Genomic DNA, 13,080 nt, shown 5'->3' with positions numbered 1-13,080 from the left:
CTACATACCAAGTACACCTTTACCAGAAAATAACCTGTCCCAATCCACACTTGCCAGATCCCTTCTGATACCATCAAAATTGGTCTTTCTGCAATACAGATCTCAACCAGAGGACCATACTTATCCTTTCCATAATCACCTTGAAATGGCCTTCTGATCACTAGATGGAAAGTGTTCCTCAACACAATCTTCTGTCACCTGTCCTGTCACATTCCTGAAGAAGAGTTCAAGAATTGCACACTCTCTTATTGGGATTTGCAAATACTGATAAGGGAAAGCTTCCTGACACATATGACAAATTCTATCCCATCTAGTCCTTTTACAGTGTGAGTCCCAGTCAATACATGGAAAGTTAAAATCACCAACTATCACACCTTTATGGTTCTTGCAACAGTCTGATCTCTCTGCAAATTTGTTCCTCTAAATCCTGCAGGATTTTGGGGTGATCCATAATATTCCTTAGTTCACCCATAAAGCCTCATCAGACGAGTTCTCCAGTCTGTTCTGACTGAGCACTGCTGTGACATTTTCCCTGACAAGTAACACTACCCCGCCCCCTTTAATCCATATCACTATCACCTAAAACAATGGACCCCAAAATAGAGCTGCCAGTCCTGCCCTTCCTGCAACCAAGTCTCACGAATGGCTACAATATCATAATTCCATGCCCTGAGCTTATCTACCTTTCCTACAATACCTCCTTGCATTGAAATATACACAACCCAGAAGAGAAATCCCACCATACTCAATCTATTGACTCCTGACTTTGTCCGAGGTTGTACAACATCTGTCTCCACAACCACCCCACTATATATTCTGGCATTCTGGTTCCCATCCCCCTGCAACTTTACTGCCACAAAGAAGTTGGAGGAGCAACATTTTATATTTCGTCTGGCTCGCCTCCAACCTGATAGATTGAATATTGATTTCTCCAACTTCCAGTAATTACCCCACTCCCCCTTCACCTTTCCCCCATTCCTGTTTCTCTCTCTCAGATCATCAAGCACGCACATTTTCCTACATGCTCATCACTTCCCTCTGGTGCTCCTCTTTCTTCCCTTTTTTCCCATGGTTTTCTATGCTCTCCCACCAGATTCCCCCTTCTCTTTCACCTTTATCTCTTTCACCAATCAACTTCCCAGCTCTTTGTTTCATCTATCACCTATAACCTTGTACTTCTTCCTTCCCTCACCCCACCTTCTTACTCCGACTTCTCCTCTTTCTTTTCGCTCCTGATGAAGGGTCTCTGCCCAAAATGTCCACTGTTTACTTTTATCCATCGATGCTGCTTGACCTGCTGAGTGCCTCCAGCATTTTGTGTGTGTTGCTTTGGATTTCCAGCATCTGCAGATTTTCTCCTATATATTGACTTTGTTCTGCCTTTTACTCAAAATGATCTGGAACTTAAACCAGAACATTCGCAAGATCATCAGCACTGTCTTTCAATTTTTAATTAACTCAAAATCATTTGCCTGGCCAACTTAATTTTTAAAAAAGTATAGTGGTTGAGTGCACCAGAGAGTGCATATTTGAACATTACTCTCATAAAGAGATTGAGGTGCTGGTGATTATCAAAGAAAAATAAACATGGGAAACACAACTCACTTTCTAACAGAAAAAGAAGTCCTAAGGACTCATGAAACTCCACAGCTGAAGAGCATTCAGTATATTTCCCAAATAGGTGTGTGGTACCAACAGGCCCCTCCATTGATCAGGGTTAACCAAGGATGTTGCATTCTCGCTGCCTATGTAAACCAATATGCAAGCCAGGGCAGTACAATATGGCGAACAAGCTGTTTCCCATGAGCAGGCTCCTCCTCCCATTGCAGATGAGGAAACCAAAGAAATGCTGGAGACGAATACAGTTTTGCACCAACAATGACTGCCTTAGGGACTTCAGCTCTGGATTTACTCCTGAAGCCTTCCCCATGAGTGGCCATAGCCACAAGGCAACAGAAGTTTGAAATTAAGAGTTTCCTTCACCTAGATGAGCTACCAACCACAGATGATGAGCCCCATCTACCTGAAACAACTGGTCTGAAGGCCCTTTCTGCCAATAGAAACAGTTCCACCTGGCATAGTAGCTAAACCACACATGAAGACCAGGAGCCGGACTTGACTGTCAAAGGCTTTAAGATGCACGCTATTGGGAGCATTTAACAGGTAGCGGGAGTTTACGCCCACTAGTCCCACGGCAATGACAACCTTAAGGATAAAACTTAAGAATACAATAATGATACCAAGGTTGCAAACTGTCCATTTGCCAAGACAGACATTGCAAATGTACATTCAGCCAGCTGGAAGTGTGTTCTGACATGGAAAAATTTAACTGAGGTCAGTGGCACCATCCCTCCCTTTCTTGAAACTGGAATAATACACTTGGCATGTTGAGTAGAGAATGTATTTTGTACAGTGAGTGATGTCAAACCCAAAAATGTGGACATGGACACGTGGTAAAAGTGTATACACTGATTGTTTTCCCCCTTCCAAACATACTGCATCATACTTAGCTGTAGTTCAATAGACTGTAGGAATCCATCCAATCTCTCCTACAATTTGGCCCATTATGTTTGCATCTGTGCAACTGGGCCCAGGACAGGCTTGCCAATATGTTGATACCCAAGAACTTGAAGCTGCTCACCCTTTCTACTGCCAACTCTTCAATTAGAATTACTGTACGTTCTCCTGACTTCTCCTCCCGAGTTCACAATCAGTTCCTTGGTTGTTACGACACCACTCAACCAGCTGACCTATCCCCCTACTGCATACTTCCCTGTTACCATTTTGCCAACAATAGTGGTATCATGGATGAATTTGTAGATGAGATTGGAGTTATATTTACTAAAGCTAATGGCAATACATCAAAAGGATGCTAGGAGTTCTCAGTCAATACCTCGTATGGAAGAAAGAAGAGAACAACTTCCGATAAAAGGCAACAAATCCAGACAACAAATATTCACTTCCCTTTCAAAGAAAGGCAGTCAACACACCAGAAAATTTAAAACAGCAACCTTATAGGTTAATGGAAATTTACTTTCCTGATGCAAGGAAACTCAAGCTATAAAGATTGCTAAAATGAACAAATGCAGACTTCAACTTTATTTTAATCATTTAGTACATTGTCTGAAATTTAAGGCTTATTTTGCCAATGGAAAGTTGAGTTTCCCTGTTCAGAGTACACAACGTTGTATAGTCACTGCTCACTATTTTATTTTACCTCAGATAATTTATAGGGTAGGATAAGTCTTTCTCCAACTGTCACAGTCTTCCGGGTGGTCAGTGCTTCAAACAGTGTCTCCTCTTTAACCTAATTTAAGAACAGTGCATATGAGTGACATGATGTGGACTGAAATATTGACAGAGATTATAGTACTTAGGTTATTATTACAGACCGAGTCCTCCTTGGTAATAACTCTATATTTGCAGTTGGTTCCTTGATCAAAGTGTATTTGATATACTTACATAGTTTTCCTCTCAACTGAAAGGTAAAGCTTGCCTCTCATTAAACATAAAAGTTCCTGTTGATAATCATAGTACAGAGTGATGTTTTTCTCCCCAGAATTAGAGATAGAGCAAAAACTCTGTGCAGAGGACCAGTGCACTTGTCCAGTACTGACTTCTTGCATTGTAATTGTAGTTACTTCAGCAAAGAAGGTCATGCCTTCAGTGGCAAAGGTTCAAACTTCTGAAATTCCTGACTCTTTTGCCTTTTTACCCCTCCTCCCAATAATTCCATAAAAACTCTATCTCGTATGTAGCTTGGTGCCAAATTATGTTTACTTGCACTTTTGTGAAACACTGAGATACATAATTGCATTAGAAACAAAAAACACATATTGTTCTTTTGATATTTGAAGAATACATCCCACTCTTTTCAACCACTGCATGCAATTGGAATTCAGGAATTTTACAGAGCAATAAAACTGCTCACAGGCAAAACAAGGGCCAACTCAGAGAGAGATTCTGCACATAAAGATGGGGGTTTCAAAAATTTTTTTAATTCTGCACCACAGGTAAAATAGCAATCCAAACATCAAAAAGATTAAATTGTCCTCAGTGGGACCCTCGGTATTGTCAATGATCCCTCCTGTCTGTCTAACAACCTCTTTGGCCACCCCTCCCCTCCCATCCAGCAGGAGGTACTATACCATTAGGACAGGAACTGTTAGAATGGGAAACAGCTTCTTCCCCAAGCCAGAGATTAGTGAACCCCCTGCCAATACCCAGGTCTCATCACATATGAAGCACCATAGCAATATACAGCTTACTTTTTAACACGTCATAAATGCACCTTATCATTTGTCAATTTATATGTGGTAATATTACTTACATTGTGTGTGAGTTATATGTATTGTGTTGTGCACCTTGGTCTAGCAGAATGCTGCTTTGTTTGGTGGTATACATGTGTACAGGTAAACGATGATAATCTAAATTTGAACTTGAAATTCAATGCAAAAAAAAACGAGTTTTATTGTTAACTGATGAATATACTGATTTGAGTTAATAGGTTATTACAATACCTCCAGAAGTTCTGAGACAATGGGCAACACTTCTGGGTTGCAGATGTCAATGGAATCATCGCGATAGGACTTCTTTTTGTACTTTATATTCCCAAGGTGCAATATTGCAGATAGAAGAGAAAATATTCTGTAAATAAACAACACTTAAATTTAAAATCATTTTGACTGCATTGAAAGCACACAAAATTCAGAAATTTCTTTTGATAGAAGATGGAAGATATATGCAGGAGGAAAGCATGGATAAATCTTTATAAAAGAAAATCGCAGATGAAGAAAATGTTTGTGGATCAATCGACAATTGAAGGCAGAGTTTCAAAATAAAGGGTCACCAAATCAAGAAAAAAATTGAGGACACATTTCTTCTCTCAGAGGATTATGAATTTTTGGAGCTTGAGAGGATGAATCAACCAATGTATCAAGGCCAAGATAAACTGCCTCTTAGACTGTAGTGGACCAACTGCTTTTGAGAACATGCAGGAAAGTGGAGCTGAGACCAAGATCTGATTAATAATGGCCTGAAAGCTACCAAATGCATCTCAAGTCTAGCACCATAAATCTTCTCAAAGCGAAACACACAAAAGAAGGAACTTAGCAGGTCAAGCAACAGCTATGGAAATAAATAAATAGTTCACATTTCAGGTCGAGACCCATCATTAGAAATGATGTAGGGTTTCGACTTGAAACATCAAGCGTCCTTCCTCTCCATAGATGCTGCCCGACCTGTTGAGTTCCTTTAATGTTTTGTGTGTTGCTCTGGATTTCCAGTGTCTGCGGAATCACGTTTACAATTTTCTTCTCAAAGTAGATGGTTTTATGATTTTGCATGAGTTCAGCAAGATAAAGAGCATTACATCAGTCTTCATTTTTCCCTTACTTACTCATGACAACATTTCTGTTCAAATTCGTAGCAACTGAAAACAGGCAATTCAGGTCAACCAACAATCTGTACTGACAAATTATGAGCATTTACACAGTCAGATCCAAGGTTTGCTATTTGATAACAAACAAATCCAAGTTAAAAATAAAATTTATTATCAGATGCTACCACATACAACCCTGAGATTCTTCTTCTGCGGACATACTTAAGTCTACAGAACAGTAACTGTAAACAAACTGTGCAAATGTAGATATAAATAGCAATAAATAATGAGCGTGAAATAACAATATAACAGAGTCCTTAAATAAGTCCTGAAATAAAACCTTAATAGGTCCTTAAATAAGTGTAGTTATGTCCTTTTGTACAAGAGCCTGATGGTTGAGGGGTAGTAACTGTTCTTGAACCTGGGGGTGCAAGTCCGAAGGCTCTTGTACCTTCTACCTGATGGCAACTGCGAGAAAAGCGCATGCTCTGGGTGGTGAGGATCTTTGATGATGGATGCTGCTCTTCTACGACAATGTTTCATGTACTCAATGGTTGGGAGGGTTTTACCTATGATGTACAGGGCTGAACCCACTACTTCTTGTAGGATTTTCTGCTGGTATTGGTGTTCCCATACCAGGCTGTAATGCAGTTATTCAGAATACTTTCCACCACACATCACAGAAGTCTGCTAAGGTTTTCAATGACAGGCTGAATCTCCGCAGACTCCTGAGGAAGTAGAGGTGCTGTCATGATTTCTTCACAATGATATTTATATGATGGATTTGTGAAAGGTCCTCTGAGATAGTGACACCCATGAATTTGAAGTTACTGACTCTCTCCACCTCTGATCCTCTGATGATTGCTGGCTCATGAACCCTTCATTTCCCTCTCCTGAAGTCTACAATCAGTTCCTTGGTCTTATTGACATTGAGTGAGAGGTTGTTGTTATTACACCACTCAGACAAGTTTTGAACTTGTAACCGGCAACAATGAATATTAATTGAGACAGGTTTTATAAAAACAACCGAACATTTCTTAAACACGTATAAACGATACGGGAAAATAAACAAACAAAGGAAAACTTTAACCGGAGATTAACAGGTACGTAGCCGTTCATCAACTCCACTCAGCTCTGGTTCTTAAAGCATTAAATGCGGAAACAGTTCTTAAAGCGATACAGTCAGATATAGCTCTTAAAGCGATAACTTCAAAAATCCAACAGCTTTACACATTCAATTGGGAGAGACTTCTCTGGAGAAAGATTTCTTCACAGACACACCTTTACTGCTGGTTCTGTCCACAGGATTCCTGATGCCGAAAATAAACAGTTTAAATCAACTGACGGGGGAGGGAGAGGGAGAGGGAGAGGGGGAGGGGGAGGGGGAGGGGGAGGGGGAGGGGCTTTTTCCATGAACTCATTGCCCTATTGCAAGAGTTATCTCAATGCAGGTTCTCTCCAACAAAGACTCAATAAGGTCGATTCTTTATTAAACTGCCAAACGACGCCGACTTCTCTCGATCCTTCACTTCGATGAATTCTTCACTCTCCCTTCAAAAACTGTCGGAATTGAGTAAATTGGCACTTCCAGCCACAAATTTCCAGTCCAAATACAATACCTTGTGAGAGAACGCACCTTCCGTTTTAAAAATGAAACTGCGTCACAAAATCAAACACGCAACAGAAACGGAGGCACAACATGCTCTACCTGGAAATCTACAAACTCAAAAACCCTACTGCATCACCAGAGTCGACCCTTATATAGTCACGGGGCACATGTCATCACGTGACCTCACATCGGCGGGAAGGTCATATCAGGTGACCTCCAAAAGACCATTACATCATTCTCACAAAAAAAACAGATCTCCTTGAACATGTAACACCTCCCTCCAAAAAAAAATATTTTGGTCTCTTGAAGAACAAAAATTTAACAATTTATACAAAAAAAATACAAAGTTATAAATTTACAAAATACACAATATATACAATCTTACCTTTCAGCCCTTTATAAACTAATGTACAGTAGGTGTTACAAACGATAAAATATCACTCCAAAAAAAACAAATTTTCATTGTACATTTAACATCTAGACAAACAATCAGCGATCACACTGCCTTTACTCTTGATATGAGTGATCAAAATATTGTACTCCTGTAACATTAAACTGGATTATTAAATTGGAGTTTAATTTCCTTAACCCTTCTCCTTAACAGTCACAGTGGCAACTTCTCTCTCAAAATACGGTTTTATCATATTTATATGACATAGCTGTGTTGTCTTTCTCCTATCTGGGGTTTTTTACCACATAATCCACCTCATTTACTTTAGATTTAATCTCATAAGGACCATGGAATTTTGCTTGTAATGGGTTCGTTTGCACTGGGAAAAGAACCAACACCTTATCTCCAGGCTGAAATGACCTCATCCTAGCGTCCTTATCATACCACGTCTTCATCTTCTCTTGAGCTAACTTTAAATTTTCCTTGGCCAAACTACAAGCTTTGTACAATCTCTCTTTAAATTTCAAAACATAATCTAACAAACTAGACTGTACTTCTTTATTAATCCACTGTTCCTTCAACAAAGCCAAAGGTCCTCGAACTCTATGTCCAAACACAAGTTCAAGAGGACTAAAACCTAATGATTCCTGTACTGCTTCCCTCACTGCAAAAAGTAGTAAATGTATACCTTCATCCCAATCCTTTTCATTTTCTACAATATATCCTAATCATAGTTTTTAGTGTAGAATGAAATCTCTCCAAGGCTCCTTGTGATTCTGGATGATAGGCTGAGGAAATAATCTACTTTGCTCCCATTTATAAACTATCTGCTGAAACAACCCAGACATAAAATTACTTCCTTGATCTGATTGTATTTCTTTAGGCAGCCCAAAATAAGTGAAGAATTTTATAAGAGCCTTTGTCACAGTTTTGGCTGTTATATTCCTAAGAGGTACTGCCTCTGGAAACCTAGATGCTGTGCACATAATAGTTAATAAATATTATTATACCTCTGGGTCACCCCCCCCCCGTCTTTCTTCCCGGACCTCCTGTCCCATGATCCTCTCGTATCCCCTTTTGCCTATCACCTGTCCAGCTCTCGGCTCTATCCCTCCCCCTCCTGTCTTCTCCTATCATTTTGCATCTCCCCCTCCCCCTCCAGCTTTCATATCCCTTACTCACTCTTCCTTCAGTTAGTCCTGACGAAGGGTCTCGGCCTGAAACGTCGACTGCGCCTCTTCCTATAGATGCTGCTTGGCCTGCTGCGTTCACCAGCAACTTTGATGTGTGTTGGTTAATAAATATTGATGTCCAATTTTAGTTTTTCGCAAAGGACCTATACAGTCTACAATGATTTTTGAAAACGGCTCACCAAATACAGGAATTGGTTGCAGTAGAGCCACTGGAGTAACCTGATTAGGTTTACCAACAATTTGACACGTACGACACGTTCTACAAAATGTCACCACATCTCGTCTTAAACTAGGTCAATAAAAATGTTTAGAAACTTTGTTCATAGTTTTCTTTACCCCTAGATGACCACCCAAAGGAATACTATGAGCCATTGTCAAAATCTCATTTCGGTAAATTTTAGGAACAACAACCTGATGATTAACTTCCCATTCCTCACTAGCAGGAATTGTAGGCCATCTCCACTTTCTCATTAATACCCCCTTTTCAAAATAATATCCAACTGGTACTTTTCCAATTTCACTATCTGGAAGAGCTTGTTCTTTTAATTTAACTATCTCAGGATCCCTACCCTGCTCTGTTATCATCTCCTTCCAAGATAAAGACAAATCTTCCTGATCACACTTACCACCAAAATCCTGATCAAATAAGGTAGGTAAGAAAGTTTCTAATACATCCTCAAAATTCAAATCTTGATTTGAACTGTCATGGGTAACAACCACATCCTTTACATCAATCTTTTTAGCCATAGCTCTTGTTACCATACAGGAAGAATCTGTGTCAGAATTCCTCTGTGGTTCCTCAGACTTGGAATTTATTGTCAAATGCACTTCAGGAAAAACTTGTCCACCTGCTAAATCATTTCCTAACAAAAGAGAAACATCATTCACAGGTAAACTGGATTGTAGTCCTACTTTAACAACCTCTGTAACTAATCCTGACCTTAAATTTACTCTATGTAAATGTACTGGCATAAGGGCACTCCCTACTCCTCTTATACAATTTACCTCACCAGTGCAAGACTCATCACTAAACCTTAACACACTATCTAATATTAGTGATTGTGAAGCTCCAGTATCTCAAAGTATCCTTATCAGTACTGCATTGGATCCTTCTTTCAAGGATACAAATCCTTCTGTTATAAAAGCCTCATATCCCTTCTTAACTTGGTCAGACTCTGACACATCTTCAGTAATATTTTCTAAACCCTGTGGTGTTACAGGTTTTCCAATATGCTGCACACAAGCATCTGGGGCCACTTCTTTCTCTTTCCGTTTCAATCGGAAGCAATTAGCCACTACATGTCCAGGTTTCTTACAATAATTACAAATAATACCAAAATGTCTTTCCTTCACATGTCTCCCTTCATCTTTACTTTTCTCACTAACTTCAGATTTAATGTCTGATTTACCTTGACTCTCCGTGCTAGTTTTCTTTTTAAAAGTTTTACCTGGAGAAAATTTATTCTTGTGAATTAAAACATACGCATCAGCCAATTTAGCAATCTCCTGCAATGTAGCAGTGTCCCGTTCATTTAAGTATGTTCTCACTTCAACAGGAATGTTTCTTTTAAATTCCTCCTGCAAAATCAGCTCTTTTAATTTATTATACCCCCCATTCACTTTTTAGAGGAAACGCATCTCTCAAAACACCCAGATTTCTCATAGGCAAATTCCACATAAGTTTTTTCCACCAATTTCTTTAAACTTCTAAATCTTTCTCTATAAGCTTCCGGAATCATCTTGTATGCCTTTAATATATTCTCTTTAACAATATCATAATCCATTGCTTGTTCAGCATTTAAAACTGTATAAACTTGTTGTGCCTTGCCTTTAATTACACATTGTAACATCACTGGCCATTGGTCCTTCGGCCACTTTAAACTCAGAGCAACTGTTTCGAAATGCTGGAAATATGCATCCACATCAGCTTCATTAAATGGAGGAGCCAAAACAACCTCACAACTAGCAATAAATTGTTTAGTAGAGCCAGAAGACTGATTCCCAGATCTTATTTTCTCCATCTCCAGCTCAAATTTCCTCTGGTTTTCAGCTTCTCTTTTTCTCATTTCCACTTTAAATCTTTCAAATTTTAACTGTTCAAGATGCAACTGCATTTCCAGATTACTCATTGGAACCTTCTCTAACACCTCCTCCTCAAAATATTCCAAGTTAATATAATGTTCAGCAATTTTTCTTTGTATGAAAGCCTTGGTGGAATTTCTCGTAATTCTTTAATATCCAAACTCTTAGCAACCTCCAATACCACAGGTTTTCTCGCATTCTCTAAAAATCCCAAGTCAGGCGTCTTCAAAAACTCGTCAATATTCATTGTTGCCGAATACAACCACACACCAATCAAACCAAAAAAAAAAATCAGGTATTCCCTTTTCCAAATCGAAATGGCAATTACCAGCACTTAAACTCAAAAAATCAGAATATTTCCTGGCCGAGCCCCCACAAATTATGTTACGTAACCGGCAACAATGAATATTAATCGAGACAGGTTTTATAAAAACAACCAAACATTTATTAAACACATATAAACGATAAGGGAAAAAAACAAACAAAGGAAAACTTTAACCGGAGGTTAACAGGTACGCAGCCGTTCATCAACTCCACTCGGCTCTGGTTCTTAAAGCGTTAAATGCGGAAACAGTTCTTAAAGCGATACAGTCAGATACAGTTCTTAAAGCGATAACTTCAAAAATCCAACAGCTTTACACATTCAATTGGGAGAGACTTCTCTGGAGAAAGATTTCTTCACAGACGCAACTTTACTGCTGGTTCTGTCCACAGGATTCCCGATGCCGAAAATAAACAGTTTAAATCAACTGACGAGAGAGAGAGAGAGAGGAGAGAGGGAGAGAGAGGGAGAGGGAGAGGGAGGGGGAGAGGGGGAGAGGGGGGAGGGAGGGGGAAGGGGGGTGAGGGAGGGGGAGTGGGGTGAGGGAGGGGGAGGGGGGAGAGGGGGGGAGAGGGGGAGGGGGAGGAGAGGGGGAGGGGGAGGAGAGGGGGGAGAGGGGGGAGAGGGGGGGAGAGACTGACTTTTTCCATGAACTCATTGCCCTATTGCAAGAGTTATCTCAATGCAGGTTCTCTCCAACGAAGACTCAATAAGGTCGATTCTTTATTAAACTGCCAAACGATGCCGACTTCTCTTGATCCTTCACTTCGATGAATTCTTCACTCTCCCTTCAAAAACTGTCGGAATTGAGTAAATTGGCACTTCCAGCCACAAATTTCCAGTCCAAATACAATACCTTGTGAGAGAACGCACCTTCCGTTTTAAAAATGAAACAGCGTCACAAAAACAAACACGCAACAGAAACGGAGGCACAACACGTTCTACTTGGAAATCTACAAACTCAATAACCCTACTGCATCACCAGAGTCGACCCTTATGTAGTCACGGGGCACATGTCATCACGTGACCTCACATCGGTGGGAAGGTCATATCAGGTGACCTCCAAAAGACCATTACATCATTCTCACAAAAAAAAACAGATCTCCTTGAGCATGTAACAAACTTCTTTCCTGTATACTGATTGATCACCACCTTTGATATGGCCCACAACACTGGTGTCGTCAGCAAACTTGTATATGGTGTTGGAGCTGTACTTTGCCACACAGTCATAGGTGTAAAGCAAGTAGAGCCGGGAGCTAAGTACGCATCCTTGTGGTGCTCCTGAGCTGATGGAGATTGTGGAAATGTTTTTGCCAATCTGAACTGATTAAGATCTGCAAGTGCAGAAATCCAAGATCCAAATGCACAAGCGGGTATTAAAACCCATGTCTTCAATTTACTGATTAGTTTTGGTGTTAAATGCAAAGCTGTAATCAAAAAAGTACATCCTGATATATGCATCTTTGCTGTCCAGATGTTCCAAGGGCTGTGTGAAGAGCCAATGAAATAACAGCAAGTCAATAGCAAATGCTTCAGAATTGGAGCAAACCCAAGTCACCATTCAGACAGTAGCTGATATACGTCAACACCAGCCTCTCAAAACACTTCAAGCCTGTGAATGTAAGTGCCACAGGCCGATAGTCATCTAGACAGATTACCATACTCTCCTTGCGCACCAGTACAATTGAAGCCTGCTTGAAGCAGGTGGGTACCACCCACTGCCGGAGCGAGAGGTTGAAGATATCCATGAACACACCAGCCAGTTGCTCAGCACAGGTCTTCAGTACTCAGGCAGGTATTCCATCTGGACTGGATGCTTTCCTTGGATTTACTCTCTTGAAGTCAGTCTGCATGTCATCTTCAGATACTGAGACCAAAGGATCATAGGGAGACATGGGGGTGTGCAATGGTTCCTCCCTATTCTGGTGGTCAAAGCAAGCACAGAAGGCATTGAGCTCATCTGGAAGCGAAGCTCTGTGGTCCCCTATGTCACAAGATTTAACTTTGTAGGAGGTGATGGCATTCAAACACTGCCACAGCTGTTGTGCATCCCTCCTTGATTCCAGTCTAGTCCGGAATCTTCTCTACCCAAGAGAAGGCTTT

The 13,080-nt window shown here is 40.3% G+C and overlaps 1 protein-coding gene across 6 annotated transcripts in view; it reads right to left on the bottom strand.

Annotated features, from left to right (window-relative positions):
• Window positions 1-13,080, bottom strand: part of myo9aa (myosin IXAa) — a 366,573-nt gene that overhangs the window by 186,389 nt on the left and 167,104 nt on the right. For all 6 annotated transcript variants that reach the window (XM_063071043.1, XM_063071045.1, XM_063071047.1 and 3 more), the window contains exons 8-9: window positions 4,521-4,647; window positions 3,218-3,307 (exon numbers count right to left, since the gene is read on the bottom strand). In XM_063071043.1, coding sequence (XP_062927113.1) covers window positions 3,218-3,307; window positions 4,521-4,647 — 217 coding nt within the window. The remainder of the gene's footprint in view (window positions 1-3,217; window positions 3,308-4,520; window positions 4,648-13,080) is intronic.

Source organism: Mobula hypostoma, chromosome 18 (genome assembly GCF_963921235.1).
Source record: "Mobula hypostoma chromosome 18, sMobHyp1.1, whole genome shotgun sequence".
Lineage (NCBI taxonomy): Eukaryota > Metazoa > Chordata > Chondrichthyes > Myliobatiformes > Myliobatidae > Mobula > Mobula hypostoma.
The sequence above is the reverse complement of the archived record's forward strand: the minus strand, read 5'-3'. Positions and strand labels throughout refer to the sequence as shown.